At 40.5% G+C, this 25,858-nt stretch overlaps 1 protein-coding gene across 3 annotated transcripts; it reads right to left on the reverse strand.

Annotated features, from left to right (window-relative positions):
- Positions 1 to 12,433: 12,433 nt before the first annotated feature.
- MED7 (mediator complex subunit 7) lies at positions 12,434 to 19,292 on the reverse strand. 3 transcript variants are annotated; one of them, XM_067732384.1, is made up of 2 exons: positions 19,196 to 19,292; positions 12,434 to 13,396 (listed from the first exon to the last, which is right to left on the reverse strand). In XM_067732384.1, exon 2 carries the CDS (start codon positions 13,377 to 13,379, stop codon positions 12,678 to 12,680), a length of 702 nt encoding a protein of 233 aa, XP_067588485.1. In that variant the 5' UTR covers positions 13,380 to 13,396; positions 19,196 to 19,292; the 3' UTR covers positions 12,434 to 12,677. The 3 variants fall into 3 exon arrangements, with proteins under 3 accessions (XP_067588485.1, XP_067588486.1, XP_067588487.1); XM_067732385.1 differs by lacking the exon at positions 19,196 to 19,292 and adding an exon at positions 19,004 to 19,162; XM_067732386.1 differs by lacking the exon at positions 19,196 to 19,292 and adding an exon at positions 18,895 to 18,916.
- Between the last annotated feature and the right edge of the window lie 6,566 nt (positions 19,293 to 25,858).

Here is a 25,858-nt window from a genome sequence, read left to right on the forward strand (position 1 = left end):
ATTAATTCATTGAAGTCTAGACATGAAGGAGCCTAGAAATCTACTCTAACCCCTTTCTTTTATTCTGATAAAGGACTGTTTCTGAACATTGTCATGTTCATTTAACTTTTATTTCTTGTTTTTTTTAAACTGTTTAGGTAATACATCCAAATGGCTAAAGTTTAAAGCAATATAAAAAGCTTACATTAAGAAGCCTCATTCCCACCCCTCCAAGTCCACTAATTTCCCCAACCCAACCTATAGGTTTCTATTGTCATGTCTTTTGTGTATCCTCCCAATGCAAACACAAGAAAATAAAATATATATTCTTATTCCTTCCTTTCTTAAGCGAAAGAGCACACCATATATACATTTTGCACCTTGCATTTTCTATTTACTATTTTATATAAAAATTTTCTGACATATTGGGCTTCCCTGGTGGCGCAGTGGTTGACAGTCCGCCTGCCGATGCAGGGGACACGGGTTCATGCCCCGGTTCAGGAGGATCCCGCATGCCGCGGAGCGGCTGGGCCCGTGAGCCATGGCCGCTGAGCCTGCGCGTCCGGAGCCTGTGCTCCGCGGCGGGAGAGGCCGCAACGGTGAGAGGCCCGCGTACCGCAAAAAAAAAAAAAAATTTCTGACATATCAAAAGCAGAGAATAGTACATACTCCCAATACACAAATTTAAAATCATCAGAATTTCATTTTAAAACAAATCCCAGATGTCATGTTATTTCACCCTTACAGACTTCAGTGTGCATCTTGTTTTCAAAAAATTGACACTCTATATATAACCATAATATCATTATCACACAAGACATAATTAATAATGATGTTTTAGCAGCACCTGACTCTTCAGTCCATAATCGAATTCCCCTGATTATCTCAAAATTATCCTTTTATTATAGGTTTAAGTCCAGACCTAAACAGCTCCCTACATTGCATTTGGTTGTTATGACACTTAAGTCTCTTTTAATTGAGGACAGTCTTCCCTCCTTTCCCCCTGCCATTGACTAGTTGTACAAACCAACTGTCCTGTGCACTGTTCCATTTTCTGGGTTTGTCTGTTTCCTTGTGGCATCATTTAAAGTATTCCTCTTTTCTTTGTATTTCCTATAAATGAAGCTTAGCTCTAGAGGTTTGGTTAGATTCAGGTTCCACTTTTTGGCAAGAATACACAGCTGGTGCTATTCCATCACAGTTGTCTGGTTGCCCCACACCTAGAGATGCTAAGATTGATCAGCTTGCAACTTTCTTTTTCAACTTCACATTCTATTCTGAGCACCTCTCCATTTCAGCTCATATAGAATGTCCTCGTTCTTTATTATGGCTACATAGATCCCATTGGGTGAAAACACTGGGTGAAAATAACAAGGTGATCATTCCCTTGAAAAGAATACTTCATGTCTCAATTTATTTGTAAAGATGATCATAAAAGACCCATCAAGGTCTATGATTCTTTAATTATGTGCAACAGAAGTTTGCTTTTTAAAAGGAGCCCTTGAATGTATTTTTGGTAAAGAAGTCTTTTGTATTGTAATTAATTAGTTTCTAAATTCTGTTTAGAAAGTCATATCATAAATTTTCTTAAGGGACAGTTGAGTGTTGGCTATAATTATGTGGAGGGATAACTACAAAAAAACTATTGCATATGATACTACTATAGAAATTGTTTTGCTTTTCTCCCTTCGTCAGCAGGAAAAGGGAGAGAAAATCTTAGACTCCTTAAAGATAGCCTCCAAACACCAAATGGAAACACTGGAATTATGTGTAATTAGAATTACACATGTATAGATAACTAAGGGGCCACTTGACAAAATTCATAAAATGGAAGTGAGAGAATTTTACTCAGGAGACAGGAAAGCATGGGCGATACAGATGGGATCACCTGGAAAAACTCAGTTCAATTAGAATCTACCCTGTACAATGGGGGAGCCACAGTGGAATGGATATGGGGGAGACAATAACGTCCACTAAAGCTGGAATCTTATATGTACTTAATTTGAATAAAAAATCCTCTCATTTAAATCACAGCATCTCAGTTAGGTTCTATGTATCATTAGTCCCAAAATTTTGCAAAGGTAGACACTGGGGTTGGATATAAAGGGTAAGAAGTTAAGCAACTTTGAGCTCAATCTTGACCTACAGATTACAGCTAGCCATGTGACTTTCGTTAAGAGTGCTTGTAACCTTGTGTGCCTGTACAGTACTTGAAAACTTTTTTTATTATTATACAGGTCATAGTCACTGTAGAAAATTCCGAAAAAAATAAGAATAAAAATAAATAAATAAAATAAAGGCCAGATCCCACTACCATGAAATACCCACTATCACCAAAACAGGTCTCCTTTCAGATATTTTTCTATAAACCTCTCTATATATACAATGTGTTAATGCCAGTACCTCTGGTGGGTATATCTCTAGTAAGAAAGTCTTACTCATGGATGATTGTGAACATCATGAACTCAGTGGGATCCAGGAGAAGGTACAAAACATTTCTTTACACACCACAAGTCTTTTTATTTTTATTTTACTTTTATTTGTGTGGTCTCAGTGCTCTCATTTGCATCAAGTTGCTTTCAGCATTGCCCTCTGCACTGGGTCCCAGCACTGAGAGGGCTACTTCATCCCTGTGGAAAACTCCAGGTTCTCAGGGTCACTTACAAGATGAATAAATTTCTCCCTTGCTACTGCCCATCTCTCACAGCATGATCTTGGTGTTCTTATGCCAACAAAGACTTCTTCTCTCACCAAAAACCCTACACTTTACTTATGTTGCAGATGACAGAAAACCCAACTCAAACTAGCTTAAACTACAGATTTATTGACTGACATTATTGAAAAGTCTAGCTTCAGGCAAGACTTGGTTCAGTGGCCCCAGTGAGGACAGCAGGGACCTGGTTTCTGGCTGTCTTGGCGTTGGCACCTTCTGCAGATTCCACCCAGTGTCCTTCTCCTGTCCCTGCAGAGCACGTATCTGCACACCAAGAACATCTCTTGGCCACTCCCACACAAGCCCACAGATGCACACCCCCTCAAACACCCATGCTGGGTTACAGACTTATTCCTGAACAATCTGTGTCCATAGGTTCAGAAAGGACTAATTGGGTGAGCCCTGGGTCACATCCCCAATCTCATGCTCTGAAAGTGAGAGAAAGGTGGTTTCCCCAAAGAAAAAGTATGGTGCATTTTAGAAGGAGAAATGGTTGCTGGGCAGCAGAAGCAAATATCCAGTACAGACCCGCTCCCAGAAAGGGAAGGGGTGGGGAGATGGGGAAAGAAAACTTGCCCCTCCGAATATGGATGGTTCTTTTTCTTACAAAAACGACATTTTACTAATACGGTGCTTTTTTTTTTTTTTACTGTACGCGGGCCTCTCACTGTTGCGGCCTTTCCCGTTGCGGAGCACAGGCTCCGGACGCGCAGGCTCAGCGGCCATGGCTCATGGGCCCAGCCGCTCCGCGGCACGTGGGATCTTCCCGGACCGGGGCACGAACCCGTGTCCCCCGTATCGGCAGGCGGACTCTCAACCACTGCACCACCAGGGAAGCTAATACGGTGCTTTTTAACTTACAAGGACGCCCTCTTCACAACCCTGGGGTGATGCCACGGAGCTCTCGTGTCTTTAGAGAGTCTTTATATTGAGTAACTCTGGATGAGTGCCAGAGAGATTAAGCTTGAGGCCACACTCAAACCAAGGCCAGAGCCAGCTCAGTGCTGCTCCTGCTCACGTAATCAAACCTTTCAGAGTGGAGGACATGGGAGGGGTGTGAAATAACTTACCCCGAGGCTCCCAGTGACGAAACTGAAAAGGGTGAAAACCATCAAGAAAATTCTGTTGAGCTATGTGTGAGTCACTGTAGGAACTCCTATCGGCGTTGAAAATGGCAGTCCCACTGTCTCCTCCAGGGCGACGCTGGTGGGGGAGCTGTGAGTCGTCACTCATCCCAAGCATGTTCTCCTGTATGGCAATTCTTTGTGTTTATTAGTTTTTGGCTCCAGGTTCAGATACTGAAGCTAATCATCCTCAGTTTGACGGACGTACTCCTCATCAATCCCAGTGAGGTCCCTCTCTTATTTTATTTCATTTTACTATTTCCCCACTTTGTCCTTGACGCACATTCTCATTTCTCTCGTCTCACGGCCATCTGCTTTACCCGAGAATGTTAAGCAGTTTTCCAAAGTGTTTATTCCAGCTCACATTCTGACAGTGAGAAGAACTCTTACGATGCCCCCCACATCTTTGCCGGTATCAGGACTGTCACACTTTTAAATTTTTTCCTATATGAGTGTATGATGATGTCACAATATGGTTTTAAGGTTAAACTACTGTTTAACGGAAAATGGCACAGATGTACAGAACATTGCATACTTAAATTTATAGTTTACCAATACTTGGAAAGCAAACACTCAAGTAACCAGGACCCAAAACAAAAAATAAAACATGGCCTATCTCCTCAAGTCCCTCTGACCCCCACTCCAAGACCACATGTCCCTTCCTGATCACAAAGCCTTCCCCCTGTCCTACAGGCAATCACTATTCTAAATTTTGCAATAATTGCTTCCTTTTTTTTAAATAGTTTTACCATCTAGGTAATGCATCCTAAAGTTACATATATAATTTTGCTTGTTTTTGAACATCATATAGTGAAATCAAATTGTCTATAGGCTTTTGTGTTTTGTTTCTTTTACTTAACAGTGTATTTGTGAGATCCATTCATGCTGCTTTGTATCCCTGTGGGTTGTTTTTATTACTGAATAGTTTTCCTGGGACTGGATATGCCTCAAATTGTTTATTTCCAGGTGAACATTTCTTCTTCTGTTTCAGTTTTCATGAACAATGCCATCCTGGACATTCTCATACATGGATTCAGGTGGACACATATAGGAGTTTCTCTGGAGCATATTTCTGACAGCGCAATTACTGGGTCAGAGGGTATACATATTTTGAGCCTTATTACGTAATGCCTGCTTCCAAGACATCTACCAGCAGAGTATAAGTTTCTTTTATTCCACATCCTCCTTAACACTTAGTATTGCCAGACTTTTTTTTTTTTAGCCAAACTGGTAAAGGATATGATGGCCTCTCTCTACAGCTTTACTTTGCATTTTCCTCATTGCTAACAAGGTTAATGAGCACCTTTTCTTTTGTTTGTGAACCATTTGGATTTGGGGAAGGGGAGGAGCGCAAATGTTTGAGACTTTTGCCCATTTTTCTGTTGGCTTTCTCAGTTTTTCTTATTGCTGTATATGAATAATTTATATACTCAGGATACCAGTCCTCTGCTGGTTTAATCTGTCATATTTTCTCCCACTTCGTTGCTTTTCACTTATTTATGGTATGTTTTCTTGAACACAATTTCTTAATTCAAATGTAGTAAAATGTACTAGCCTTTTCTTTGGTGGGTTGTACTTTTTGTATTTTATTTACGAAGACTTCTCTTACCCAGAGATTATGAAGATATTCACCTACATTAGCTTTAAGGCTTTATAGTTTTTTCTTTCACTGTTGGCCTTTAATTTTCCCATAATTGATTTTTGTATATTTTGTCAATTGAAAATTCCAGCATTTTCCCATTACTTTGTAATGCCATCTCTGTTATATTTCAAAAATCATACAGGCATGGATCTATTTTTTGGCTTTCTAGTCTGTTCCAATAGTATATTTTCCTATCTTTCTTGTCAGTATAATACATCGTTTTAATTATTGCAGCTTTACGGGAAATGGTGATGTCACGCAAGGCAAATCCTCCCCTTAGTTCTTTTATCAAGGGTATCTTGGGACTTCCCTGGTGGTCCAGTGGTTAAGACTCTGCACTTCTACTGCAGGGGTCGTGGGTTTGATCCCTGGTTGGGAAACTAGGATACCATGTGTTGAGTGGCATGGCCAAAAAAAGGGTATCTTGGCTCTCTGGGTCCTTTGTACCTCCCAAAGGGAAGGGTATAGGCTGAGTCCATATTTGTGTCTCTCTGTCTCTCCATACTCAAATTGGAAAAATATATTAAAAACTATTTTATGGATGAGGAAATTGAGACTCAAAACTGTAACTTGCTGAACAAGTTACATTTGTTGAACAAGTGAGGGTACTCAGTAACTCACCATCCCAGTCCCATAAAAAGAGCTGGGGAATGTTCCCTCTTTTTCTATTCCCTGAGTCTGTATAAGATTTTTTTTTTTCCTAACAGTGCTTGGTAGAACTTGTCAGCAAAGCTATTTGAACCTGAAGTTTTCTTTCTGAGAAGATTTTGACAACTTTTTCTGTTTTTAATCATCAGAAAGCTATTCAAGTTTCCTACTCTTAAACCTTGGTAATTTTGTAAGAATTTGTCCAATTTATCTAAATTTTCAAATGTGTTGGTATAAAGTTATTCATAATATTTTATTATTTCTGTCTATAAAATCTGTAGTAATATCCCTTTTTCATTTCTGCTATTGATTATTTGTGGCTTCCTTTTTTTTTTTTTAACCACTCTCCCCTTTAAGTAGTAGTGAGTCAGAACGCCTCAGGCTTATGAACCACTTAAGCCTTTCAGATACCCCCTCAGCCCTTCCAGATCAGATGTTTCTGCACAGATGATTCTGAGTATGTTGCCTGGGGACAAACAAGTTTCAGAAAGAATCAGCATGGGCCTTCTCTTTCATTCCCAACATAAATGGTACCTACCCTATACTATGGTTCCATAATTATCATAGTTAAGCAAATCGAGGGTCATGGAGGTTAATAGGTCAAACCAAGGCGAAACTACTAGTAAACAAAGGAGCCCAAATTCTACCACGCATTACTCTTTTTCTGTTTCTTTTCTTTTAAATCTGAGTTTTAACAGCCATTTACTAGCCCAAGTGTCCTCGGTGTGTAGCAAGTTACATTTCTGAGTCTCAATTTCCTCATCCATAAAATAGTTTTTAATATATTTTTCCAATTTGGGTATGGAGAGACAGAGAGACACAAATGTGGACTCAGCCTATACCCAGCAACTTCTGTTATATATAGAATGTATTTCCACATCAGTACTCTCATTCTTAATGGCTCTTAACGATGGTATTCATAGATCTTCAGGTTTGTTGAATGACTGAATAATTGTGAAAATCAATAAAGACCCCAAAGGCATCTTTCCTTATAGTTATGATACAATGCATTCCTAGCCAGCCACATCACCCCACCTGACACCCATCCTTTCAATGTCTTCCCTTACTCCAAACCTAGAGCAGGGGCAGGGAACCAGCAGCTTCACAGAACTTGGTGCTAAGCAGATATGAGAAGCATCTTACTGTCCTCATGTACTCAGAACTAACCAACAGTGCCTGAGGTCTTCCTCAGGTCTTGTCCAGGCAGTCCTGGGACAAAAGCTCTAACCAAAAATCTCTTATTTGCAACATAGTACTGGTTATTTTGACAAATTTACACCCTATTCTCTCCATCAGAAAAGAGTTTGTAGGCCACAGTCAGACACAAGCAGCAAGTCTCACTTGTTGAATAAAAAGCTCAGTATTACAAGCAGCACCTGTGAGTTTCTCCACCTTAATCTCCTCTGCCACCTGGCTGCAGCTTCTAAACTTGAGGTAAGACTGCCACTTACTGTTAGACTCATCACATTACAGTTTGAAACCAGTTCCTAAATCTTTGATTCTAAATGCCAAATGCAAAAGACTTAGCAGGGAAGGTACCAGTTAACCTTTGAAAGCTTACTAACTACCAGAAATTAGGCTTAGTGCTTTGTAGCCATAATCTCACTTAGGCCCTAGAACAAACCTATAATTTTTATTTTGTGGTTATTAAGTGGTTTTGTGAAAACACTCCAGGGTTTAGAATCCAATCACCTAGATTAGAACCTCTGGCTGAATTCATTTGGCTGCCTGTTTTTTGTACAGTCCACAGGCTAAGAATTATTTTAACATGTTTAAATGATTGGGAAAAAAATCAAAATAATAATATTTCATAACATGAAAATTATTTAAATTCAGGTTTCAATGTCCATATCTAAAGCTGGAACACAGCCGTGCTCATTTGTTTACGTATTTTCTATGGCTGCCTTTGTACCATATAAAAGAGTACTTATAATGCCTAAAATATTTACTAACTGGCTTTTTACAGAAAAAGTTTGTTGACTCCTGACCTAGATTCTAATCTGGAAACACCACCTGAGCAGACCACAAAACTGACCCTCACTTTCATAAAGTGGCGGTGATATCTACTAAGAGGGAGTTTTAGGAAGTTTAGTGCTATACGCACAGCATCTCCTTAAGATAGCAGCAGAATTCTGACAAAAATGCTTTAAAATGTTCAAAGGGAGCTCATAATCTTTGTCTACAAATCTCCTTCCTCAGTCCAGTATCATGTAGTGTATAAGAGTATGGATTTTAGGGGTTTCCCTCATGGCACAGTGGTTGAGAGTCCACCTGCCGATGCAGGGGACACGGGTTCGTGCCCCAGTCCGGGAAGATCCCACATGCCGCGGAGCGGCTGGGTCCGTGAGCCATGGCCGCTGAGCCTGCGCGTCCGGAGCCTGTGCTCTGCAATGGGAGAGGCCACAACAGTGAGAGGCCCGCGTACCGCAAAAAAAAAAAAAAAAAAAGAGTATGGATTTTAGGGTCAAAATATCAGATTCCACTCGACTCCATTACTTATTACCTATGATTTATTAACTATATGATGCAGTAGAGAGGTGACAGAGTATGAAGGTTGAGTGCTTAGTCTTTGAAACTAGAATGTTTCAATCCAGGCTTTGCCACTCACTAGCTTGGTGACCTTGGGTAAATGACACCTCTCTGAGCCTCTGCTTCCTCATCTGTAACATAGGTGTAAGAATCATAATGATTTCAATGGGTTGTTTTGAGGATAAAAATGGCTTTTTGTACATAAAGTGATTAGAACAGTGCCAACAAAGTGCTAGCAGGCTGCCCCAAAATATGCTATGACGGCATACTGAACTAAGAAATGGCCAATGCAAGAGGGACACTCTGACCCCCACTTTCTGTTTCCCCCAAAGCAAAAAATAAACCTCTCCCATGAAAGGTGCACTCCCTGCAGTAAAGGTAAAAGGACACCCTTATTGCCTGGGAGAAGGAATTTCAGCCAAGAAGCCTATACAAACCTTGTTACTTCTTTAATTTACTACCCCAAGCCCAAATTGTTTAGATTCTTCACTAATTGAGCACCCAAAACCTAAGTTTCTTTGTCCTGTCAATTCCTCAGAAATTCAGTGTTTGTCTAAAGAGTATATATGCTTTGGCTACTTCTTAGGTCCCATTTCTATGAGACCTCCCTGTATAAGAATTAAAATGTCTCTTCTCCTGTTAATTTGTCTTGCGTCAATTTTATTATTAGTCCAACCACAAGAACTCGAGAGGGGTGGAGGGGGAAATTTCTCTCTCTCCAACACTTCCCGTCAGATTTAGGATATAACACACTCCTTCCCTTGGCCTTCTAAGTCCTGTAACCTGACCTCCATCTGCTTCTCTAGCTCCAACCTCCTCCCTCCCTATGCTGCGGCCATAATAGCCTTTTCTCCCAAATCATGCCAACTTTTAGTTGTCTAATGAGACCCTTGCACTTGCTGTTTCCTGTGACCTCAGGACCCAGGACACGTCTTTTCTCTCAGATACAACACAGCACAGTTGAAATGGCCTTCCAACACCCTTAACAACTGTGAACATAGAAACATAACTTGAAAAGAGAAGATAATGTGGACAAGGCATTTTGAGCAGGAAATAGGAATATAATTGGAAGCAAGATTCTTCTGTTATAATGGCTGAATGGTTAAAGCAAGAACTTATACCTTCAAAAATTAACCTATTTGTTTTCCTGTTTATCTTTCTTCCATTTTCCTTCCCACTCCTCATACCCCCAGCAACTAAACCAGTATCAGGAATAGAGAGGAACACAATATCCACTAAATGAATGCAAGGAATAAATGAACTTAAAGGGAGGGGTGGACCTCCTCCCCCCCCACACTGACATGCTGGGGTCTGTCAGATTCTTACAGAATCTGCCCCCAGCTGAATGGCCCAGTTGGAATCAGGTGTGCCACCCCTAACTCCTCCCTCCGAACTGGTTAATTAGCCTTTCACCTTTTTTTTTTTTTTCGTTTTTGAGAGACAACTCCCAGAGAGTGGTATAGAAAGACCTAACACTTGGGAATCGTTAGCAGCCATGTTCTGCACCCATACCATCAAAGAATTTGGTTTGTAGAGAATGAAGCTAACAGAAAAGCCGAAGAGGAGAGACAGAGGGTTCTGGATCAGGTTTGAGTCCCAGTTGCCCTCGAGACCCTCCCAGTCCTTCATGGTTTGGATGTTTAACTTATGTAACACAGTATCCTTTCAACAAATTCATCTTTTGCTTAAACTAGTTCAATAGAGGGTACTGACTAATGTAATCCTCCTTTATCCTACTGCACAGTAGAGTCATCTACAGATTTCTTAAAACCAATACCAGGGCCCCAGTCCAGAACAATGAAACCAGAATCCTAGTGGTCTGGGGCCCAGGCACTGGTAATCTCAAGAGTTGCCCAGGTTATTCTTCCAGATATTTCACTTTGAGGAATCAATCTATCAGGAATATTCCTTATGACCAGAGATGTATTTTCATCCTCATAGACTGAATCTCTATATAAACTTTGAAATTTGTAACAACTATCAGACGACTAGTGCTCCTTCAACTCATTATAATACCAGGAGTTCACGTCAGAATTCTTTAGAGTTTATGCCAGGTCCCACCCACAGACCTACAAGATCGGGTCCTCCCAAGATCAGAATTTAAGATTCCACGTGAAATTTTAATCTCTTAATCCCTCTCTCCAACAAACACACACTATATACAAATGATGTCGTGACTCTCTTAAGGACGTGATAATGTGATTCAGTTAGTTTTTTCCATGCGACGAATTGTAAGGCAGCCAAAAATTGGTTTTGTACCTCTTAGCCCAGCACCCTCCTCAAAGTTGTAAAAAGATTGAGGTCTCCTTTACAAAGGAGATTCCTTTGGGGAGTCGCTCAAGTGTTGAGCAATGTCTACCTTGCCCCGCCACCGGGAGATGAGGGGGTTCCCCTCCGCCTTTAATTTAAGCTTGAGAGAGCCTGGACTGTGTCTCCTGAAGTCTCTGGAGTCCAAAAATCTATACCAAACACATATCAGGAAAAAACAAATGAGACTTGCCAACTAAGTGCCTAACAGAGGGGTTGTCTACTTGGAAACAGCCTACACTCCCCAGATTTTTAAAGAAAAGGATGCATGAATGTTTCACATATAGAACTGGCCTGTGGCCACTTTAAACTGGACTTTGCCAGCTTATCTGGCAAAAGGCCTTACCATTATCAGTGATTCTCAATCTTGAGCCTGCATGGGAATCACCTGAGGGCTCTTTAAACCACAGTTTGTTGAGCCCCACCCCTAGAGTTCGATTTAAGATGTCTGGGGTGCACCTGAGAATTTGCATTTCTAACCAGTCCCCAAGTGATAGCAATGCTGCTGGTCCAGGACTACGCTTTGAGAACCACTGGCCTTTATTAAGAGAAAGGCTGGCAGCCACCCTCAGATACAAGGCAGACTCTCCATCAAGATTTTGCTGGAAGAGAGGCTAGAGAACAGAAAAGAGAAGGTGCAGAAATGAAATCTCAGCGCTCAAAACAGGTTGACTTCTTATTCACGTGGTGAAGTCACATCAGTGGGGGTGGGGATGGGGACTGGGAGAGGGTGGAGTTAATGAAAGGAGGGCCTAGTCTTCAGGCTTTCAAGGACCCGAAATGATTGAACTTTTGCCATCTTCAAGTGGCTTCCAAAGTTTTCCGGGGTGTGACCATCAAACCAGCAGATAAGAAGAGAAATTTTTATGAGGCAGGCCTGGATTTTTACACCACATTCCACTGGTAAGAACTCAGTTACATGGCCTCACAGAGATGCAAGAGGAATGGGGGAACATAGTCCCTAGCAGGGCAGCATATCTCAGGCGAGCAAGAATCTCTGGTGGACATCCAGCAGTCTCTGCCACCAAAGCCCCTTCCCAGGGCAGGCTTCCAGCCTTAAGCAAGTCTGAGTTTAGGAAATGTATAGGTAATTACACAGACATTTTAATTATTAAAATGAATGTGACTAAAAGTGATCAAAGGACTTCTTAGTGACTGTAAAAAAGCTCTGGGACCCATCCAGGATAGGGACAAGAGGCTGAGACAGACTGTTGCAGGAGCAGCCCAGAGGAAAAATAAACTGCTGTTTTATAACTCTCCAGGGTTCCTCTCTTTTAACATGTTACACTATTCTTTTTTAGAGATTAACCAAATTTTTAAGTGAAATAAATCTAAGGATTTCATAATTTCATATTTATAAAGTTTGATATCCTTTATTATCTATCATTCTTAAAGCAATGACAAATCTACTTTTCAGGGATGAAAACCCACTATTACTGAGGATATCTTCAAAGTTTACTGCAACTCCGAAAACAGGGATGTTCCACACAATAGAGGCAAACACTGCTTTTATTAAGGTGATTACTCTTAATGTAGGCGTACTCATTTACCTAGGCTTGCCATAAAGTGAAATGACATAAACTGCCTGTGACGTCTAACAATTGAGAAAGTTGGAGAGTCAAGCTGCTTGCAAGACTTCTAGTGCTCTCTCTTTTGAGGTGCTCTAAAAGTGAATTAACTAATATATATGCTATTTACTGAAACGGAAAAAAAAAAGAAGAAAAACAAACATCCTTCACGGTCTTTCATTCATTTCGTCAATTAGGACACACAAAGCCGCATCTTTCTCTATAATCTGATCTCTCCTATGACCTGAATTTTCTCTTTGTTGTTCATCCTGTCCAGCACAATTGTTGCTATCATCAGCATCCATTGGTTCAGTTTTTACTCTCAGCCCTGCTTCCGAATGGGGCAAATCATCAGGCAAAGAAGCCAAGCAATTCTGAATCATCTCAATGACTCGTTCCAGATGCTTCTGAAATCTCTCAGCTGTCTCAAGGCGTTGACGTTTCTGCACCTCCATCATGACTCTCAAGGTCTCTCTTGCTTGGTGGGGTCGGTATTCATTTATGAGATGATGCACATGTACAAAAAGCAGCTTAAGATCTTCTAGCTTCTCTTCCCGTTTTATACTCCCAGGGCTCCTTATCAAGATATCTAAGAGGTCTAAGAAATTAATAAGGATAGACATATTGAGTTTTCTCAGTTCTTTCTTGTGATCAAACTGCATAGGATGAAGCCGTTCGATACCCTGACTTTCTAAAGGGCGGATGATAAGGTCATCACACTGGAACTGGTTGCCGAACATCATATAACTGTCCTTTATTGGAGGTGGAGGCTTGGGAGCGAGGCCTTCCTGAATATTTTCATCTGTATACTCCTTGATGTACTGCATCGGAGGGGGTGGGAGGGCGCTTACTTGCTGTGGCTCACCCATTGTGGAAGATCAAGAACCTACAGAAATGGACCATCAGACAAAAAATAAGAAAAAAAAAAATCACACACACACACAGAAATAGACCAAAGATTGAGAGTGGAGCTACAAAACAAACCTGTCACATTCAGCGACTAATGACAGAACATTTTACTTTTTCTCCCCTGGCAGTTTGGCACCCAGGACAAAATGATCTCCCTGGTCTCTAAAACTAACATTTACAACAGGGAAAGGCTGCATCCTTTTCTAATTAGCAATATATACTCAATCATCGTATTTTTCCTGCTCTACTTAATACTTTCATTGGCACAAAAAATATACTGTAGTATACACTTGACCCCTGAGCAACACAGGTTTGAACTTGCACGGGTCCACTTACACGTGGATTTTTTTCAATAGTAAATACTAGAGTACTACAAGATCCATGGTTGGTTGAACCCTCAGATGCAGAACCGCAAATATGAAGGAACTGCAGATACGAAAGGTCAACTCTTAGTTATACTCAGATTTTCAACTGCACAGAGGGTGGGCGCCCCTAACCTCCCAGTTGTTCAAGGATCAACTGTATTTTCATCTATAAATTAAATCATCTGGATTCCACACCCCTCACCAGTTATGCCTCACTTCTCTACCCTCCCTACAGCCAAACTACACATGCTGCCTTCCCATCTCACGTTACAATCACTCATTTTATATTATAGATTGATCTCCAACAGCAAACACTTATAACTAAGGAACACTCTGACAAAATTAAAATTACTATATTCCAGACAAACTCACATCATCCATTCTCTTTTTTCCTACAATATACTCTACAATTTTTTATAGACTCATTAACTTTTCTACATCTACTACAGAAATTTCAAATTCAACTATACCTTCAATAGCCACAATAACCTCCATCTACTCCATTTGAAGCTTAGGTATATCATAAAATGAGAATATCCCGAGTGCTCACTTAGATGGATCTTACCAGATTTTCAAGATATAACATAACACCATCCAACATGAGAGATAGCAAGTAATACCCTGGAGGCAGTTTTATACTTGGAATTTGTGAGGTAATAAGGGCAGCTGTGGGACAGCCCTGAGTTTCCACCAACCCACAGCAGTGAACTGGCTGCTGCTGAGAATCAGTCTGTCAGTGGCCACGGACATGATGAGTTACTCTATCAACCCACACTTCACTGCTTCACTAGCCTTCTGCATATTCATTTTTGTCACTATCCGATCTGGCGTCAACCTCCTACCTCCACAGAAACTGCTCATCACGGCCATCAACAACCACCACGTGACCAAATCCAATGGACATTTTTCTAAGCTGATCTTAATCTCTCAGCAGCATTTTCTTCCTTTTCAACACACTCCCCTTCTCTCTCAGCGTCTGTGATGCTACATTTACGTCTTCCTCCTACCACACTGGCCGCTGCCTCTCAGTCTCCTTTACTGCCCCTCCTTCTTCTAGCCAAATTTTAATGCTGGCATGCCTCAGAGACTCACAAACTCAAAACCCAAAGGGAAAAGGCAAGCAACATAAAGAGCGAAGGAGAACTGAGCATCTCCAAGCCAGACCTCAAAGCCTCCAGCCACTAGCATTCATGTGCGAATGAAGATTCATTGTTCCGTTGTCTTGACTTTTCAAGGGCAAAAAAAATCCAGATTTTTATGTGAAATTTCTCAATTTTTAAAAATACTGGCAATTAATTGCAGAAATTGTCAAATACTGTGAGGTCAAAAAATATTTATCTCCAACAATCTTTGTGGTCTGCTGGCCACTAGTTTTAGGCCTCTGTTTTATGTTCTCCCTGGGATGATCTCAGTCAATTCCATAGCTTTTAATACCATTTCTATCCGTGGTTCTCAACCAGGTGTCATTTTGCCAACCAGAAGATATATGCAAGGTCTGGAGACACCTTTAGTTGCCACAACCAGGGAGGGGGTGCTACTGGCTTCTAATGAGTAAAGGCTGGGGATGCTATAAACATACAATGCACAGCAACAAAGAATTATCCAGCCCGAAATGTCAACAGATTGTGCCAAAGTGGAGAAACCCTGGTCTATATTTATGACTCTTGACTTTTTTTTTAATTTAAGTATACTTGATTTACAATATTGTGTTAGTTTCAGGTGTACAGAAAAGTGATTCAGTTATTTTTTTCAGATTATATTCCATTATAGGTTATTACAAGATATTGAATATAATTCCCTGTGCTATACAGTAAATCCTTGTTGCTTACCTATTTTATGTATAGTAGTTTGTCCGTTAATCCCATACTCCTAATTTGCCCCTCTCTCTCTCCCTCTCCCCTTTGGCAACCGTAAGTTTGTTTTCTGTCTGTGAGTCTGTTTTGTACATAGATTCGTTTGTATTATTTTTAGATTCCACATATAAGTGATATAGTATTTGTCTTTCTTTTCTTGACTCTTGACTTTTTATCTCCAGTCCAGACTGCATCTGGGCTGCTCCTGGATGTCTCACAGGGCATTCAAACTTAAAAAAAAAAGAAAAAAAGAAAGTTCTTTTGAGTCCATCTACCATAAATACACATACCCTAAACCTGTTCCTCTCATAGCTTCTACTCTTTCCTGTTTCAGTAAAATGTCCCCATTATCCACCTAGTATTTCAAGCCAGAAACCTAACGGTTATCTTAATTCTCCTTTTTTACCAATCTCCTCTCCTCACCATCACTGCCAAATTTATCAAGTCCCAAAACTTCGATATCTCACTATCTCAAGTTCATCAGTTCTGATCAAGACACCATTCCCTCTTACCTGGAATACAATGGCTTCCCAGGGATCTTTTTGATTTCACTACAGTTCTTCTATCTAATAGCGAGCCTAATTCTCATACCACATTCCTTCTCCCTTATATCCTAGCATATTGTCTTCTAGTATTTGTTGGTAGCTCCATTCATTTCAAGAAGGCTTCAAATCAATGGGAATTTGGGAGTAGGTATAAACATCTTTAATGTTTATTTACTCTTTCAAATATTTACTGTTTGTCTTATATATGGCAATGATGATTATAATGGCAGATAACACCTGAGTACATAGTATGTGCCAGACACTGTGCTAAATACTTTTCTCATGGTTGCGAGAAATCTGAGGAAAGAAAGGTGCTCTTTCCATTTCAGAGATGAGATCACCATCACCGTGGCTCACAAAAGTTGATCCACTTGCGTAAAGTCACAGAGTAAAGGAAGGAGCCAGAGCCTAAAGATCTCAAACACTACATCATACTATCTTTCAAGGATAAACATGGCCTCCATCCTTGCGTTGCTTACAATCTATAAAGGAAAACAGACAAATAGCTAACTACATATTTTAAGGTTACTACAAAAGACCAACAGATCTGACTACCAAAGATAAATCTAAAAATTCCATATAGGAAAATATACCATAAGCAAAATTAAAAGACAATCCCATTTTTCTGGGAGAAGAATGCCTGCAAGCTAACAAGGGCAAATATTAGAAATTTAATTTTGATTTTTTAAAAACATATTTTCTGATTCCATCCCCACAAGAAAAGCACTATGACTTCAGCAGTTGCCTGTCTTACTCACAACTCTACCTCCAGCACCTTAAACAACGCCTAGAAGGTGCTAAATCCTCAATAAAGATCCACGGAAAGAGTTTTTTTTTAAACCTATATATTTTTAAAAAAATAATAGAAAAATAGGCAAAAGATGATGAGAAAAATGCAAATGCTGAATAAAGGCAGGAAAATATTCAGACAAACACACTGTTAAAAGCAAATTTTACAAAGGATTCTTTTCATCTAACAGACTATCAAGATTTCACATACTCCATCATCTGACAAATGTTAGAACACCTTCTATGTGGCAGGCCCTGGATTCCAGCACAGGTCACACTCTCCTTCCTCTCAGTTTCTTCAGAGTGGCCATCCCAATTTTAGAAGCAGGCTCTTAGCTCCTCTGGCCCTGCAGGGAAGCCTACTGCGGTGGAGAGCATCCATTTCCCGCAGCTCTCACAGAAGCCACCATGACAGCCGCCACATAACACTCTCAGGTGGCAGGCCAGTACCGCCAAGAGAATATGGGGAATCCTCAGACACAACTGACAGGAAAGGAAACGAATATATTTATTTGGAATTTGACCTGACCGTATCAAAACTTTTAATGCTGATATTCTTTGACCCAACAATTCTTTTTTTTAAATTTTTATTTTATACTGGAGTATAGTTGATCAACAATGTTGTGTGACCCAACAATTCTATTTCTAGAAATTTATCCTACAAAAATATTGGTACAAGTACTCAAAAGTGTGTTTAAGGATGTGTAACGCAGCATTGTTTGAAAAGAGCAGGAAAAGCTGGAAACAGCCCATAATTTCATCAATATGAGGGCTGGATAAAGTGTCTATATATACACACAACACAGCCATTAAGAAAAAAGGGGTGAAAGTGCATGGGATGGAGGGTTATAAATACTGTGTACCATTTCATTTATTTACAACACACGAGTTGCAAATAGTTATAATCAACTTTTTAAAACTTCCAAAAACATCAATTCAGACTTACAGAAAAGCTGTATGAATAGTATAAAGAATATTCCATATTCTTCACTCAGACTCTCCAAATGTTAACATTTTCCCTCATTTGCCTTATTGGTCTCTCATCTCTGCACCCGCAAATACTTCAGTGGGTATCCCCCAAATAAGAATGTTCTCTTATAACCACATAATTACCAAAATCAGAGAATTAGCAATGATCTGGTACTTCAAAATAAATTTCAGACAGCCCAGGTTTCACCCCACTCAAGCCTTTTTAGATTGGAAGCCCAGTTATGTGCCTCCCAGCACCATGTGTAATCCTCTGCTTTAGCTGCCAATCCCCAAAGGGCAAGTAAGTGACAGGTACCATTGTTTCACATCCTCTCTTAATCTTCAAACCAATTCTATGAGTTAAGTAGTATTTTCAATTTCATTTTAGAGATGAGGCTCCCAAGTCTGTCTCACCAAGGGGAAGTGTCTGCAGCCAGATCAAAAGGCTAGTAAATGGCACAGCAGGAATTCTTAACCTTGGTTCTTGTACACAGTACAAGTTCCCTTAAATCAGTAAACTATGAAGCATCTAACAGTACAAAAGGAAACTGACGTATTACAGAAATCCTGCTTATCTCCCTATCACTTCTCTAGACTAAACTTGTCAAAGGCGATGGAGGTTTTTAGTAAAACAAGCGCCAGGCATCATAGCTGGTTATCAGACTCAAGATCCACCTTCTAGTGTTTGTTCCGTTCTGCGGTATTTCACCAAAAAGAAAGGTATTCTAGGGTCCCATCCCCAGACTTTTGACTCGTTTTGTCTACTGTGAATGGGGCCGCTGGTATGTTGTTTTTAAAACCTCGCCAGATGATCTAATGATTAGGCTTGGCATCTACCTCCTTCCCCGCCTCCCATTAATTCTTCTGATTTCAGGACTGCTCCCTGAGGAGGAAGAGCAAGGCTGGTTATCCCGTAAGGCTGGAGAGGCCAAAGGACTCGCCGAGGCCACCCACCTTAGCAAACCAGCCGCGAGAGACTAGAACTGAGGTCTGCCAACCTCTGGCCGGGCTCGGCCTCCCCACTCGAAGGAAGCCCAGAGCCCGCCGCAAGGAAGGTACCTACCGCCGGGCGGTTCACCCCGGGGCTCAGCGAGCGGCGGGGAGGCCGCGCTCCCCGAGCGACGCGGGAAAGGAAAGCGGGCGAGCGTACGCTGCACCAGGCCTCCCCCATTCCCAGGCCGCCCGGAGGAAGTCGCGGGGTCCGGAAGAAGAAATGCACACTGAACGGAGCACCAAACCGTCGCCGCCCACTCACCTCAGCCCCGGGTTTACACCGGTAGCTGCCTTCTCCACCGCCGCCGAGACCCAACTTCCAACCTCCTCTTCCAGGAAGAAGCCTCTGACGCTGTCCCTTGATTGGCTGAAATAGCTGTCCTTTAACCGAGGCTCTAGGCCCGCCTCTGACCGATGGCTTGCTATTGCGCCTGCGCACGGCACCCCCCCCCGCCCAAACCCCACCCCCTCCCCGACCCCGAGCAGCCTGTCGCCTTCTGGCAATTTGGCTGCGTCTGCGGCTTTTGCAGCCGCGGAAGATTTCTGTACTTTGTATCAATAAAAGCAGCAGCTGGTAGCTCGTTCCTTTCTTTTTCTTTTTTTTTTTTCAACGCTTAAAATTGAGGCATCCATACGTCTTACGTAAACGTTAGACAATACAGTAAGCAGATATTTTTAGAAATGATATCGACTGTAGCCCCACTGTCAAAAATAACATTAAAAAATATGAGGTTGGACTCTATACGCTGTTTAAGTATTTTGTAATCTGGAAATACTTGTGAACATGATTGAGAATCAATAATATATTCTTAATTTGCATTTTTTTACCATCTATTCACTTTTATTTTCATTTACGAATTCAGATTCTATTTCCAGGCAACAAATTACAAGTGTAAAAAAAAAAGTACACTTAATTCTTTTGGAGGTTATTTTCGTAAGAAATGTTACACATTTCTAAATTTATGGGAATCTTCCAAGAGCATGTTGCGCTTACAAAAATAAGGTTGTTATTCTGATAAACGTTCTCAACTTTAACTCTTTAAGATTATTTGATTTTTTTAAACTAATTACGGAGAGTTCCCAAACATACAAGAAAGTAGAGAGAATAGTGTATTCATCGCCCAACTTCAACAATTATCTACCGATAGACATTATTTCAGTTCATCAAGCATTTCTAAAACGTAAGGACTCGTTTTGTTTGTTCGTGGAACCAGAGAACCATTGTCTCATTTTAAAATAAATTAATAAGTATTTAATATCATCAAAATCAAGTCAGTATTTGTATACCAATTATCTGAGGATCCGATAACGTCCACCCCTTTGTAACTGGATGATGCATCATTTAATTATCCTTTAATCTACAGTTTCCTTCCTCCACCTCAATCCCCACCCCCCACCATCAGTTTATTTGTTGAAGAAATCTGTTCACTCTTGAGCATACCCCAATCAGGCTTTTCTCCCTTCACAGAGACCAATGTGACGTACACTGTGACCTCCAGTGGGCATTCTTAGTACTCATCTTATTCTACTCTCAGCAGCATTTGGCACATTTGATCTTTTGAATTGCCCCAGGGCTCAGTTATCAGTTCTTAGTGGGATGTCATCCAGCTGATAATACCCAGATGCTATCCAGGCCCTGGAAACACCCTCTCCTTTGCATTCAGACCCTCTTATCCCACATCTTTATTCAACTGCAAAGGCTCAAATCTAAAGGTTCACCTTTGCTCTTCTTTCTCTCGTACTCCATTCAAAACTACCATACCGGCCTTTTGTATTACTTCTATTTGGGAATAAGTAAAAGTCCTAAATATAATTAATTTTCACCATCTCCACTGCCTCAGTCCTAGTCCATGCCACCATAATCTCCCCTGGATTTATGAAATAGGCTAGTTTCCTTGCTTCCACTTTTGTCCTTCCTTAGCCTATTTACCACACTGTCTTAAAATATAAGACAAATCTGAACAACCCAGTCAAAAAAGGGGTGGAAGACCTAAATAGACATTTCTCCAAAGAAGACATACAGATAGCCAAGAAGCACTTGAAAAGATGCTCAACATCACTAATTATTAGAGAAATGCAAATCAAAACTACAGTGCGGTATAACCTCACACTGGTCAGAATGGCCATCATCAAAAAAACCTACAAACAGTATATGCTGGAGAGGGTGTGGAGAAAAGGGAACCCTCTTACACTGTTGGTGGGAAGGCAAATTGATAAAGCCACTATGGAGAACACTATGGAGGTTCCTTAAAAAACTAAAAATAAAATCACCATATGACCCAGCAATCCCACTCCTGGGCATATACCCTGAGAAAATCATAATTCAAAAACACACATGCACCCCACTGTTCATTGCAGCACTATTTACAATAGCCAGGACATGGAAGCAACCTAAATGTCCACTGACAGATGAATGGATAAAGAAGATGTGGTACATATATAGAATGCAATATTACTCAGGGTAATTTGTAGAGATGTGGATGGACCTAGAGACTGTCATAGAGAGTGAAGTAAGTCAGAAAGAGAAGAACAAATATCGTATAATAACGCGTATATGTGGAATCTAGAAAAATGGTACAGATGAACCTATTCGCAAAGCAGAGACACAGACGTAGAGAACAAAAGTATGGACACCATGGAGGGAAAGGTGGGGTGGGATGAATTGGGAGATTGGGATCGACATATACACACTACTATGTGTAAAATAGATAACTAATGAGAACCTACAGCACAGGGAACTCTACTCAATGCTCTGTGGTGACCTAAATGGGAAGGAAATCCAAAAAAAAGGTGATACATGTATACATATAGCTGATTCACTTCACTGTACAGCAGAAACTTACACAACACTGTAAAGCAACTATACCCCAATTAAAAAAAAATCTAACCACTCTATTCAAAGTTCTCCAAGGTTTTCCATCACATTTATAATAAAATCTAATGTCCTCACCATGGCCTATATAAGGCACTACAAAATCTAGTCCTTAGCTACTTCTCCAATAATAATATTTCCTACCATTTTTTTCCATGCTCAGTCTTCTCCAGCTACAGGATTTCTTTCCCTCGAAATTTTCAAGCCTACTGCTGCCTTAGACCCATTGCATTTGCCTGGAACTCTGTTTCCACAGATATTCACATGCCTCACCTCCTCACTTCATACAGGTCTCTGGTCAAATGTGACCTTGTCAGAGAGGTCTTCTGTGGTCACTCTATATAAAGTGGCATGCCCCAGTCATTCTCTTGGGGAATGTCCCCAATCCCCTTACTATGCATAATCCTTCATAGAACGTGTTATCATCTGATATCATATTATGTAGTTGATTTATTTTCATTGTCTTTCTTCCCCATTAAAATACAAGATTCATGAGAAGAGGGCCTTTGTTTCATTCACTGCTACATCCTCAGCACCTAGAACAGTACCTGAAATTGGCAAGTACTCCATGTACATCTATTGAATAAGTAACAAAATGAATACTGAATAATCATCATTTTCAAATGAATTCACAGTGTGACATTGATGGATAAACCAGGGTATATTTAGCCAAAACCATTGTGTGAAATTATCTTCTTCCCAACTTTGCTATTGTGAATACATTGGATGAGCATCCTGGTTCCTGGTGCACGTGTATATGTTTGTAATTTTCTCCTTGATATAAATTTCTAGAAATGGAATTTTGGGCCCAAATTTTCAGTGTTTTAGTTAGTGGCAGGATCAAGGCTAGAATTTGGGACCCTTGACTCTCAGTCTAGTGTTCTTTACAATAAACTACAAATGAATAATGGTATGAAATTCACATCATGGGAGGGACTAGTGAAAATATGGTGTATAATAAACATTTGTTTAGGTGGCTATACTTCCGGAATCTGAATAGGAAGTTTATTCCTTAAAGATGCCTTCCCTAGGGACTTCTCTGGGAGTCCAGTGGTTAAGACTCCACGCTTCCACTGCAGGGAGCACAGGTTCGATCCCTGGTTGAGGAACTAAGATCCTACATCCCATGTGCTGCGTGGCGTGGCCAAAAAAAAAAAAGATGTCTTCTCTAGTTTAACAAGGACTACATCCATTCAACAAATCTTTATTGCATCTGCTGTGCCAAAGACTGCCCTAGATGGTAAAAATGACAGACAAAAGACTTGCCTTCTAATGGAGAGACACAGACAACAACATGCAAGCAAATAAGAATTTCAAATAGTGATAAGGGCTATCGGGAGAAAAATAATACAAAATAATGCGGTAGCTAGGTGGGTTGGCAGGTAGCTTCTTTCTAGAAGGTGATCAAGGTAGCCTCTTCTAGGAGCTGTCTTTGGAGCTAAGACATGAGTGATGAGAAGGAGTCAACTGTGCAAATATCTTGGAGACAGCTAGTGCAAAGAGTCTGGGGCTGCCGTGATCCTCCTGAGTTAGAGAGACAGGAAGGGAGCCTGTGTGCTCCACGACTAACGAGCAAAGGGAGAGTGGGAGGAGATGAGTGGGCAGTAACAGGCAGGAGTACATGATAACTAGCATCCTGCCTGTTTTAGGAGCTTGGCACATTATAGAGGACATCATTTTTATCACTTGATCCTAAGTGGCAAGCAGAAATAGTCACACTTTTTCTCCACCTTGTCGATTTTTTTAAGGTTAGGTTTATTGAGGTATAGGTTACATACAGTAAAATTAACTTCAAGTGAACAGTTCAATGAGTTTTGATTAATATATACTGTCATCTAACCACCACCACCAGAATTAAGATATAGAATATTTGCCTCACCCCAAGCAATTCCTTTTGTGCCCCCTTAGTATTCAATCCCCGCCCTCACCCCTACCCCTTGGTAACTACTGATCTGATTTCTGTTTACATAGTTTTGCCTTTTCCAGAATGTCATATAAATGGAATCGTGCAGTACGTAGACTTTTGTGTCTGGCTTCTTTCACTTAGCATAAAAGTTTTGAGGTCCATCAGCATTGTTGTGTGTATTAATAGTTTGTTCCTTTTTACACTGAAGGAGGATTCCATTGTATGGATGCACCATAATTCATTTATTTATTCACCAGTTGATGGACATTTCAGCTGTTTCCAGTCCTATAAACATTCAGATACATATCCTTTATGGACATAAGATTTTCATTTTTTTTTTCGAGTTACTGCAAAGGGATTGCAAGTCCTTATAATAGGTATATGTTTCAGTACATAAGAAAGTGTCAAGCAGTTTTCTAAAGAGGCTATATCATTTTTCATTTCTACCAGCAAACTGTAAGAGTTGCAGTTGCTCTGTACCCTCCTCTGCAATTTTCCTTTTTGCGATTATAATGGCTATGTAGTGGTTTCAATTTGCATTTCTCTAGTGTTGAGTATCTTTTTTGTACTTATTTGCCATACATATCTTTTCTTGGTGAACTCTCTGTTCAAAGTTTTTGCCCATTTTTTAATTGGCTTGTTTGTTTTTTTTACTGTTGAGTTGTAAGAGCACACACACACACACACACACACACACACACATATACACACACAGGACAAAAGTCCCTTATCAGATATGTGTTTTGTTATTTATATTTATTTTCTTGCAAGCTGTGGCTAATCTTTTCATTTTCTTATCAGTGTCTTTCAAAGAGCAGAGCTTTGTAGTTTTGATGAAGTCCTATTTATAAATTTTTTTTTTATGGGTCATGCTTTTTGTGTCCTGTCCAAGGTCACAAAGATTTTTTCCCTTTTTCCCTTGTGTTTTCTTCTAGAAGATTTTTTTTAGCATGCAAAAGTCCAAATGTTCCAGCACATTTACCCTATTGATTTTTTTGGTCTTACTATGTTTGTCATTGGTAGACAGCTTCATAAATAATAATCTCTGAACTCTTATTAGTAAATTACATTGTGTCTCTGCTTGTTAAAAAGCCCAGACAGAAAAACAATGGAAGCTAGCTAATTAAATTGTTCATCTCCAGCCTCTGCTTATTCCTGTCAAAAGACTTATCAGCTCATCTATATTGTTTGAACAATGCACTTTGAGTGAGAATCATCTCTAATGCACTGTTCTCTGCAGTCTGCTGTGTAGTTTTAATTCCTAATCACTGTTTTCACTGTTGCTGTTGTCTCATGGGTACTAATGACCTTATCACTAATAATAATCTCAACAACCCAGACCTGTGTGCAGCAGGTGGGCCAGGAGGATGTCCGTAGTTTGCTTTGCCTGCTACACCTTTCTGTAGCAGCAGGCGGCAGCAGTAACCCTGGCATTGGGGAACTAACCCCAGTTTACACTTAGTTTTATAACAGAAAGATGCGTTCCCCGCATATGAGTCCCACTGAGAAACAATGTCAGTTATCTCTTGCAGGCTGAAGAACTTTAAAAGGATGTAGAATCCTGCAAAAAAAAGGCAGGTAAGCCCTTTTAATTTATTTGTTGTACCTCCCAATGAAATAAAGTGTATTTTTAAGGCAGGACAAAAAAAATTAAACATAAAATTTTCTCTCTGTGTTTGTTTGGGGCTTCTCCCTCCCTAATGTGCAGTATGCATCTGCATTACACACTGACCAGATCTCCTCAAAGATGCGGGTGCCTGCTCAGCCATAAACATCAAATTTTTTCTTTCTTCTGACGCTAGCAATGTAACTTCTTAAAAGAATAGTGTTCTTGGGCTTCCCTGGTGGCGCAGTGGTTGGGAGTCCTTCTGCCGATGCAGGGGACACGGGTTTGTGCCCCGGTCCGGGAAGATCCCACATGCTGCGGAGCGGCTGGGCCCGTGAGCCATGGCCGCTTAGCCTGCGCGTCCGGAGCCTGTGCTCCGCAACGGGAGAGGCCACAACAGTGAGAGGCCCGTGTACCAAAAAAAAAAAAAAAGAAGAAGAATAGTGTTCTTTCCCAGCTCTGTAGGGGGTCATGGTGACTTGCTGTTCACTTTGTATGTGTTTACCTGGATCATGTATCCCTGATGAATTTTATGTAAAAT

This window comes from Pseudorca crassidens, chromosome 3 (genome assembly GCF_039906515.1).
Source record: "Pseudorca crassidens isolate mPseCra1 chromosome 3, mPseCra1.hap1, whole genome shotgun sequence".
NCBI lineage: Eukaryota > Metazoa > Chordata > Mammalia > Artiodactyla > Delphinidae > Pseudorca > Pseudorca crassidens.